This window comes from Argopecten irradians, chromosome 13, assembly GCF_041381155.1.
Source record: "Argopecten irradians isolate NY chromosome 13, Ai_NY, whole genome shotgun sequence".
NCBI classification, from domain to species: domain Eukaryota; kingdom Metazoa; phylum Mollusca; class Bivalvia; order Pectinida; family Pectinidae; genus Argopecten; species Argopecten irradians.
Genome location: NC_091146.1, coordinates 2495950 through 2507114, shown reverse-complemented (window position 1 = coordinate 2507114; position 11165 = coordinate 2495950). Strand labels below are relative to the sequence as shown.

Below are 11165 nucleotides of genomic sequence, written 5' to 3'. Positions count from 1 at the left end.
ATAGACTTATTTATATATACAGACTTTCTCTATATATTAGCGTATAGTGGATCCTTTATTACCAGTGTGCTAAACACCTAACAACATAATGGTTTACGCAGGAAATCCAATGGTTTACGAAGGAAATCCAATGGTTTACGCAGGACGTCCAATGGTTTACGTAGGGAATCCAATGGTTTACGCAGGAAATCCAATGGTTTACGCAGGAAATCCAATGGTTTACGCAGGAAATCCAATGGTTTACGTAGGGAATCCAATGGTTTACGCAGGAAATCCAATGGTTTACGTAGGGAATCCAATGGTTTACGCAGGAAATCCAATGGTTTACGCAGGAAATCCAATGGTTTACGAAGGAAATCCAATGGTTTACGCAGGAAATTCAATGGTTTACGCAGGAATCAATCCAATGGTTTACGTAGGAAATCCAATGGTTTACGTAGGGAATCCAATGGTTTACGCAGGAAATCCAATAGTTTACGCAGGAAATCCAATGGTTTACCCACGAAATTCAATGGTTTACGTAGGGAATCCAATGGTTTACGTAGGGAATCCAATGGTTTACGTAGGGAATCCAATGGTTTACGTAAGGAATCCAATGGTTTACGTAGGGAATCCAATGGTTTACGTAGGGAATCCAATGGTTTACGCAGGAAATCCAATGGTTTACGTAGGGAATCCAATGGTATACGCAGGAAATCCAATAGTTTACGTAGGGAATCCAATGGTTTACGTAGGGAATCCAATGGTTTACGCAGGAAATCCAATGGTTTACACAGGAAATCCAATGGTTTACCCACGAAATTCAATGGTTTACGCAGGGAATCCAATGGTTTACGTAGGGAATCCAATGGAATACGCAGGAAATCCAATAGTTTACGTAGGGAATCCAATGGTTTACGTAGGGAATCCAATGGTTTACGCAGGAAATCCAATGGTTTACGCAGGAAATCCAATGGTTTACCCACGAAATTCAATGGTTTACGCAGGGAATCCAATGGTTTACCCACGAAATCTAATGGTTTACGCAGGAAATCCTGCATTTGGTTGGTAATATCACCTCTTTTCCGCACAGTTAACATATTTTACGCCGAGTTGTTTAGCACGCTGGTACGTCACAGACTCACTATAGACTTGTTTATATATACAGACTTTCTCTATATATTAGTGTATAGTGGGTCCTTAATTACCAGCGTGCTAAACACCTAACAACATAATGGTTTACGCAGGAAATCCAATGGTTTACGCAGGAAATCCAATGGTTTACGTAGGGAATCCAATGGTTTACGCAGGAAATCCAATAGTTTACGTAGGGAATCCAATGGTTTACGTAGGGAATCCAATGGTTTACGTAGGGAATCCAATGGTTTACGCAGGAAATCCAATAGTTTACGTAGGGAATCCAATGGTTTACGTAGGGAATCCAATGGTTTACGCAGGAAATCCAATGGTTTACCCACGAAATTCAATGGTTTACGCACGAAATTCAATGGTTTACGCAGGAAATCCAATGGTTTACCCACGAAATCCAATGGTTTACGCAGGAAATCCTGCATTTGGTTGGTAATATCACCTCTTTTTTCGGCCACTTTTATTACTTGCTCTTTCCTTTAATTTTGGTAAATTGAAAAAAAACCCAATTATTTTTGGGAAGGGTACCGTAAAGCAAATGTTTGTTCCTTGCTGTCACCATGATATAACAATAAATAAATATCTAATAAATTACATCTATCGACTATGAAAACTCTTAGCCTAGGTGCGCTTGATCATGTACCGTCATTGTACAATATATACATTGATATTTTTTGGGAATATTTTAAAACAATATTAAACAGGTCTAGCCCAAGGTAGAACTTTTCCTAAGCCTATTTATAATTCATAATCAACTATTCTTATGAATTATATGACATGATATTAGGCCTACATATATAGCCACCTGTTTCCCTCTCTTACTATTCCTAGTTCGATGGACACGACGTTGACGAAGCGAAAAGTGATGGGTCAGAACAATGGCGGTCGTCTACACACTTGGAACTATATGTATTCGTAATCGGTATGAATCCGTATTGATAAGATGTACACTGTGGTTGAATGTGTGGATTTGATGTTGGGCGTCGCCCTCTCTGTAGTCTTTAAAGGAAATATTTGCACACCCGTGATTGGTTCAGCTGTTTTCCGCTGAGTTGCCTTCAATTTTGCTATGAGATAGTCCAGGGGTGTGAGATCGTAAGTGATCGGAACCCCTGGAGTATCGAGGATAGTATAAGGAGGATCTAATCAGTTCAGTTAGTAAGCTATTCGATGTAATACTATAGTGTAGACAAGTATGACGATAGCCATGAGAAATAAACCAATCCCGGGTCTACAGAGCCTTCCTCTGGAGAGTTACAGAGAGTGACAATACATACTAAACAAATATCACGTCATTCGATTCTTTTGAAGAATACCAAGGGACCAAGCTACATGTCAGACCTGTTGTTGCACGAATAGTCTTCAACTTTGATGTGACAAGTCCACGGGTAATAGTCATCTTTGGAAAGCTCAAGGTGGATGAACATTATTTGCAGTGACCTTCTGGTGCACATAATTACATCCCTTTGTTGTGTGTATCACGTTATTATATCATAAATATCAAAGGAAAATCCAACAACACTTTTCTACATTGAAGCTTTATTTATACCAGATTACCAATCTTCAGTACATACATTCATATCGAATTATCCGAGGTCAATGACAAGTATATATATATATATACATATCAAAGAAACACAATTTAACAGAGGATGACCATTGTCAAGCTTTTTCTTCTAAATTCGTGTCAATAGAGATGTATAAATTTATATGAAAAAAAATGTTTGAATCTGTTCTTCAATTCCAAAACTGCATTGAGTTTTAGATAAGAATTAAAGATGCTCCACCGCTGACTAATGGTATATTTTTCTCTATCAAAAACAGGAGCAGATGAATTAATATTTTTCTTCAGTTCTAAAAGTTACATAAACCATATTACCACCATTGAAAAGTGTGAGCTTCTAATTTTAATTAAAGATAAAAAATGTTATAAATTATTATTTGAATTCCGAAAAAAAACATTCTGTGGCACTTTGCCCTATATGGAATGAAGAATTGATTGCGCAAATACAAAATGAATACTTTCGTATTATATTTTTGTGTTAATTACACACCACATACATTTTTTTTGTATATACACGAGTATACCTCCGTTATTGTTCCAATGATGGTATCATTTATGATCTGTCGGTGGTGGAGCATCTTTAAGATTTGACATCGCACCACCTAGTACAGGTGTGCTAATCGTCTGGATTTACTTACTAATAATTAATATGTAGGTGGACTCGAAAACACTTCTATAAACCCATGAATCGGGTACTCTACTAAAAGTATTCAGCTTTTTGTTTATAGAGTAACTTCGATATATTTTGTGATGTTATGGAGATACAGCACAAAAATATTTGTACTCTAAATTAATCATGAAACTGTTAAAGACGAGAATATGTTAGTGTTACAGCGTCATAACATCTAAATATAGTCTTAAAATTCAATCTTAAGGTACTAATTTTTGCATGAAATCAATGTGCCGTTGTTTCAGCCAATCAGATACGACGTTACAAACAACGAAATATTTTCTTGATACAAAATTAATAAAAAAAACATTTTGTACGGTACTATCGAATTTTTCTAATCTATGTAATCATCAAAACGCGATAATAACTATGCTTTCTTTAATTCCATACTAAATCTGACTTTCTGATTGGCCGATCCTTTATTTCATACCTCTTTTAACTTAGGAGAATGGCGCAAAAACCCGTTGTTATCGTGACGTCACAATAGCGGCATTGACTTTGCGTACTGATTTTAAAACATAATTGCCAATGGAAAAACAATATACATTTATGTCACTATTTCATACCACCATCGGTGTATGAAAAATAGTTAACACACTTTTAACGTAATCATACAGAAATAATTACATTCATTTGTTTTCATACTAAATCCGAAAAAAATTATTTGTTTTCATACTAAATCCGGCTTTCTTATTGGCAGATGATTTTTCTTCATATACTGAGAAGAAAAAATCCGAGAATGGCGCGAATACCCGAGGTTAATATGACGTCAACAGAGACGTCGACGTTCCGTTTTGATTTTGAAAAACAAAATCCTTTGGAGAATCAATGGAATTGTACGTTTTATCGTATTTTGTGTTATCAGGTAGTCTGAAAAATTAATTATAAACATTGAAGTAACTATTTTTTAACTTCATCGGGTTACAGTTGGCATACAGAATTTCTTTTGAGAGTATCCGCTACGCAGATTCACATAGTTTGCAAACAAAACTTCTTTCATACCCCGATGAAGTTCAAACTAGTTAAATCAATGCTTAAGTCATAACGATGCTCACTGTTACGTGCGTACGCTATAGACAGTACAGTGATCAGAGAAAGCAATGACGTCACGCACAATGTTCGGTCACTTTTATGTAACGTCATTGAATGTACAAGACGTCATTATTTTAGAACATGACGAGCGCAATTGACGTCATTTCCGACATTCGGCAATCCTGCAAGACAAAGAAAAAACGCAATTTTTCGAATACTTTTTTTAATTTTCAGTAGCAATTTCGCACACGTATATTTGAACAAAAACGTATTTTTTCTATTCTGAATAGAAAACATAATTCCTAATATAAAGTCATTTTTCAACCTCGTGAACTTCCGTGACAGAACAGTCAATCTAAAAATTGTGCGTTATGTCAATATCAAGAATCACGATACACTTATCATTCCTCCTGATTCCTCGCCGCCTGTTTTGCTGCTTTGTTTGCCTTTCTTTCTTCCTTTCTCGTTTGTCTTTCTTCCTTCTTTGCTTGTCTTTCTTCCTTCCTTGCTTCTCGTGCTTCCTTTCTTGCAGCTCTTATTGCCTGTAAAATCGCCTTTATGGCCGAGAAAGCGTTCTCACTCTCCTCACCAGTACTTCCTATCTCTGTCTGGACCGCTCCCCTCACTGACTGTTGTGCCTCGGCAATGACGCCCAGTCCTGCTTCCAGAGCCGCTCCAGTCGTATCCTCAACTCGTTGCTGGTCGTCCTGTTCTGTCGCTGTTTGCCCTGTCTCCTCTGTTATTGCCGTCTGTGCCGTATCACCCAAGTTAGACGTCAGACTGTCGTCTGGTTCGTTGACATCAGTTGCCATTGGAAAATCGACTGCTGGTGATTCAGTTGGTTCGACGCTTTCTTCATCAGTTGGTTCGACGCTTTCTTCATCAGTTGGTTCGACGCTTTCTTCGACAGTTGGTTCGACGCTTTCTTCCGTTGTTACCATTTCCGCTGTGTCGGACAACGTATCCTGTGTACCAACCTGACGACGGATCCTGTCAGCTGTTTCTCCACCGTCCCAGTTGTCTGGACTTGGGTGTGCATATGTCGACAGTATAAGACACAAGGTGACGCCGAGAGTCACATTCATACTGGGGCTGCGTAACGAAAATAAAAAACAACAACATAAGTAGGACAAATAAATCGTTCACTGTAATATGTACCGTATAGTTATGTTTTAGATGGAGAATAGAGAATGTTTTAGTTCCAGCTATATAATATAAGACTCTTTCATATGTGGTATTAAGGATAGGGATATTCTACCCGAGGGTCACAAAATGTAGTAAAACTCGAGGTTTACCGAGGGTTTTGCAACATTTTGTGATCCCGAGGGTAGAATATCCATATCCTTCATATCCACTTATGAAAGAGTATTTTTCTTTCATACCTCGATGTTTTATTGCAATTTTACAGCTATAATATCCAGCCATTTTGAAATAAATTCGATGAAATCGACGACTGGAAGTCAATTTTCCATACATGAACAAATTCCGTTGCTTGATCTTTTATGGTAAAACCAGTCATATTTGTGAAAAAAAATGTTAAAATTTTACCGGGGATATAGAGATATTGTTGACGCCGTGACGTCATAAAGCTTTATTGTATGGGTAGCCATAGCGCATGCAGTACAGACTCAGGAGACATGGGTGTATTGCCCTGGACCAGCCAGTATTACACTCGTAGGTATGAACGAAATAGTTATCAAACGCCACCTAGAATGTTATACTATTGTATATGTTGATGAGGTGTATCTTTCGCGATGATTGTTTATTTTTAAGTTATGAAGATTAAACACAAGGTTAGCGTCACGACAAGAATCTACTTGTTACCGTAAATTGTAAATTTTTGCGTCGGGAAATTTTGGCGATTTTGTATCAAAATATGTTGGATAGATTTTGATGAGTTTGGCCTTTCCCTATGGTCTGTCCATTTTGGGGCATAACTTGATCAGAACGAAAGGTCAAAATCCATTTATCCCAACAATGAAAAACCGACGTTATTGGATTTGAAGGCACATTTCATTTCGAGAAAATATATTGAAAAAAATCAAAAGGATTGGGCAACAGGCTAGGCCTATATAGGCTCCTCCCTTCCTAGCCAGAAACTATACAAATTAAATTATATACATGTAATAAGTTGATTAAACATCATGTTATTTAATCAAATATGGTAAGTAACAAAAAATATTAATACTATGCCATGTATTATATACTCCTATGGATATACAAGTTTAGGAATAAATTTCATTTTGATATATTTTTTTTCTAATAATTGTACAAGGGAGTTAATTCATTAATAGACTGAATCAAATTATAGCAGTAAGATAGTAATTAGTTATGTAGTATAACAGACTAGTAAGCCACTAATACTTTTTGAATTTTTCTCAGTTTTAATACATAATCCAGTGATTCTTCCTGTGTCTGGGACTACAAAAGTCCATAGCCAGTTATTGGCAAAAGCCCCTAACACAAGCGAATACTAGATTCGCACCCAATAAAACTGGAAAAAGAGAGTAATGCTTAATACGATTATGATCATGATTTAACATATACGATACATATTATAAAAGGATAAATTTGTAGAAGTTACTACAATACTTTATATATCCATTGCCCTATGTACTAAGTTTCACTTATGCTTAAAATATCTAAATTTCAACCATTCAGAGTCGCCCATTCTGTTACCATGGAAACCAAACATTTTGGAGGTGTTCATATGTTATTCAGCATATATATGTATACCAATTTCCATTAAAATCTGGCAATATGTATCAATATCAACCAATCAGCTACCACCGTCTTATTATCATGGCAATCAATATGGCGAGCCAACATGACATTTATTCAAAGAGCATTGCCGATCCTTAATTTCAATGCATATATATAAGATATCTTGATTGCGATATATGAGATATCTTTCATATAGTATATGAGATACAATGTATTTCATATAATATATAAACTATCTCATATAATATATAAGATATCTTATTTAATATATAAAATATCTCATATAATATATAAGATATCTTATATATATATATTTTAATTAATTCTATATAAGATATCTTATATCGTATATAATATATCTCATTTGAGTTATCTATATAAGATATCTAATATGATATATAAACTATCTTATATAATTGAAATCTCGTTGCTATATAGGATTTCAACAGGTTCCCAAAAATGAAGTCTCCGTACCCGAAAGTCATAGAGAGTTGTACAGTATACTACTACTCGTTCAGCCAGACTCTTGTTGGCTACTATATGCATGCTACGCCAGTATTGGTTGAACGAGACAAAAGTTTCATAAACAGGTCAGGAAAATAACCAATATATTCATTGTCGACATGTACGACTTGACAACTAGAGTGATGGGAATTAACTGCTTCTGTGTTTTAAATACATCGTTGAATACAACCAAACAGCGGTTGATTCTCCCTTTCAGTGCCGTCTCTGTCATTGCGAACGATTCTAAGATGTGCTCCAAAGTGCTCCAAATAATGCTCGAGGGAGAAATTAGTTTCTGGTTTGAAATGCTACGAAATTTCATTTTATATAAGATATCTTATATAGCAACGATATTTCAATTATACAAGATATCTTATGTAATAATTAAGATATCTTATATACGATATGAGATATCTTATATAGAAAATTAAATAAGATATCTTATATACTATATATTTATAATTCTGAAAAAAACATTAAACGTACTTTTGCGAACCTGCTACGTACATTTTCTAATGCGAAAACAGCTTGGTCGTTGGGGAAAGTATCGAAATTAATGCCGTAACTTAAAGATACTCATGTTTATATACTCAAAAGTTCGTGACGTCATATCTTTCGTCTTCATAAACGCTCACGATTGCAGTTTTTAATATTCGTTTACTGCCAATACCGTACAATGGGTGGTACTGACCCTGGGTGTGATTAGCCTCTGTCATGTCCTTTGTACCAGCTAGCATACTGTAATACTACTATATCAAATTTTTAATCGTTGCATTGTAAAAAAAACCACATATCGTATTATGCTGCTTTTATTGTACAATAATGTAAAATATGTAATAGATAACGTTGAAATGCTTCATTGTGCACTGAAAGCATTGCTAAATAATTCCATTAATCCATATAACTATTCAGCATGCACTGGCACTGAGTTACTTCACTTCTTTAAATAAATAAATAAAGAAAACATAATAAGATTAAAAAAAAACTAATTAATTTACAGTACATGTGCTCTTTCATGTAGAGTAAGAATCGTTAAATATTAGCTGATAACGATATATTGTTGTAATATCATTCTCACCACGGTTTAAAAACCCATAACTTAAAAACAACATAGTCTTTTTTGTACATTACAAAACTCAGCAATTGTGATTAATACGCAACCAAGTAAAACTTCTGTCTTAATTTTGACTCAGATAAGGTGTTTTATACACTCCTGTGTGTAGTTTAGACTCGGATATGGTGTTCAATACACTCCTGTGTGTACTTTAGACTCAGATTTGGTATTTAATACACTGCTGTGTAGTGTTTAATACACTCCTGTGTAGTTTAGACACAGATATGGTGTTTAATACATTTCTGTGTAGTTTAGACTCAAATATGGTGTTTAATACACTCCTGTGTGTAGTTTAGACTCAGATATGGTGTTCAATACACCCCTGTGTATAGTTTAGACTCAAATATGGTGTTTAATACACTGCTGTGTAGTTTAGACTCAGATATGGTGTTTAATACACTCCCATGTGTAATTTAGACTCAGATATGGTGTTTAATACACTCCTGTGTAGTTTACACTAAAATGTGGTGTTTAATACACTCCTGTGTGTAGTTTAGACTCAGGTATGTTGTGTAATACACTTCTATGTATAGTTTAGACTCAGATATGGTGTTTAATACATTCCCGTGTGTAGTTGAAACTCACATATGGTGCTTATATATATAATACACTTCTGTGCGTAGTTTAGACACAGGTATTTTGTGTAATACACTTCTGTGTGTAGTGTACACTCATTTATGATGTTTAATACACTCTTGTGTGTAGTTTAGACTCAAATATGGTGCTTAATACACTCCTGTGTAGTTTAGATTCAAATATGGTGTTTAATAGACTCTTGTGTGTAGTATAGACTTATGTATATTGCGTTATACACTGCTCTGTGTAGTTTAGACTCATATATCTTGTTTAATACACTGCTTTTGCGTAGTTTAGACTCAGATATTGAGTTACATACACTCCTGTGTGTAATTTAGACTCAGATATGGTTTTAACATACTCCTGTGGAGTTTAATACATTGCTGTGTGTAATTTAGACTCAGATATGGTTTTAACATACTCCTGTGTAGTTTAATACATTGCTGTGTGTAATTTAGACTCAGATATGGTGTTTAATACACTCATGTGTGTAGTTTACTCTCAGATGTGGTGTTTAATACATTGCTGTGTGTAGTTTAGACTCAGATATGGTTTTAATACACTCCTGTGTGTAGTTTAGACTCATATTTGGTATTTAATACACTGCTGTGTGTAGTTTAGACACTAATATATAAGTTTAATACACTCATGTGTGTAATTTAGACTCAATATGTCTTTAATACACTGATGTGTGTAGTATACAGGTATGATGTGTAATACACTTCTGTGTGTAGTTACACTCATTATGATGTTTAATACACTCTTGTTTGTAGTTTAGACTCAAATATGGTGTTTAATACACTCATGTGTGTAGTTTAGACTCAAATATGGTGTTTAATACACTCCCGTGTAGTTTAGACTCAGATATGGTGTTTAATACACTCCTGTGCGTAGTTTAGACTCAGGTATGGTGTAATACACTTCTGTTTAATACACTCATTATGATGTTTAAACTCTGTTTAGACTCAAATATGGTGTTTAATACATTCCTATGTAGTTTAGACTCAAATATGGTGTTTAATACACTCCCGTGTAGTTTAGACTCAGATATGGTTTTAACACACTGCTGTGTGTAGTTTAGACTCAGATATGGTGTTCAATATACTCCTTTGTGTATAAAATTTGGTATCTTCAATTAGTTCCACATCGTACACAGGGACAGGAATGTTGGAAACATTTTTTATGATGTTGTTTGATTGTAGATTTTATCGTGAAACCTCATACTATTTAGTCAGTAATATATAATATGTTCCCGATAATCAAGGACAAAACTCTTAACATGTAATTTGAAGTCACGTTTAGATAGATAAGAGGCTACATTTGAGTCCTTAGTATCTACTTCATCACCCTATTGACAAAGCAGAACTACTTAATAAACACTTCAGACATTGCTACGCCAACATCTGTCATTGAACTTCCGCGAACACAACAACCTGATCCCCACTGTCTTATATCCACATCACTAAACAAGGCGTTTCTGTCCACCTTTAAATCTTAATAAACACCACTCGCCTTATGGTATTATTCCCAAAGTTGTGACGAAATCACCAACGTCCCTAAAACTACCTTCCACATTGTTTTGATTAAGACACTACAATCTGTTATAATATCTCCTAATTGGAAAATAACAAATGCATATGATATATATAAAGAGAACGGTTCTACTGACAAGGTTACAATTACAGACCTCATGTCTCTATCAAAATAATCAATTAATTATATTCAAATATTGATACAACATTTTGACCCCAAATGAAATTATTACAAAGAATCAGTGTGACTTTACACCTGGTAAATCTACAGTTATTCCACTCATATTTTTAAATTGTTAATAATATTGATAAAGAAAAAGA

At 34.9% G+C, this 11165-nt stretch overlaps 2 protein-coding genes across 3 annotated transcripts in view; both read right to left on the bottom strand.

The window, feature by feature from the left end:
* Positions 1-398: 398 nt before the first annotated feature.
* LOC138306587 (E3 ubiquitin-protein ligase TRAIP-like) lies at positions 399-1079 on the bottom strand. Its single transcript, XM_069247025.1, has one exon. It carries the CDS (start codon positions 1077-1079, stop codon positions 399-401), a length of 681 nt encoding a protein of 226 aa, XP_069103126.1.
* A 1575-nt stretch (positions 1080-2654) lies between these two features.
* The window catches only part of LOC138306245 (uncharacterized), a 42489-nt gene continuing 33978 nt past the window's right edge, over positions 2655-11165 (bottom strand). Inside the window, exons 1-2 of one of the 2 annotated variants that reach the window (XM_069246643.1) lie at positions 8130-8203; positions 2655-5486 (exon numbers count right to left, since the gene is read on the bottom strand). In XM_069246643.1, the coding sequence (XP_069102744.1) occupies positions 4796-5479 (684 nt within the window). In that variant the 5' untranslated portion in view covers positions 5480-5486; positions 8130-8203 and the 3' untranslated portion in view covers positions 2655-4795. Of the gene's footprint in view, positions 5487-8129; positions 8204-11165 lie in introns of those variants that run through there. The other variant, XM_069246644.1, reaches the window with a different exon arrangement.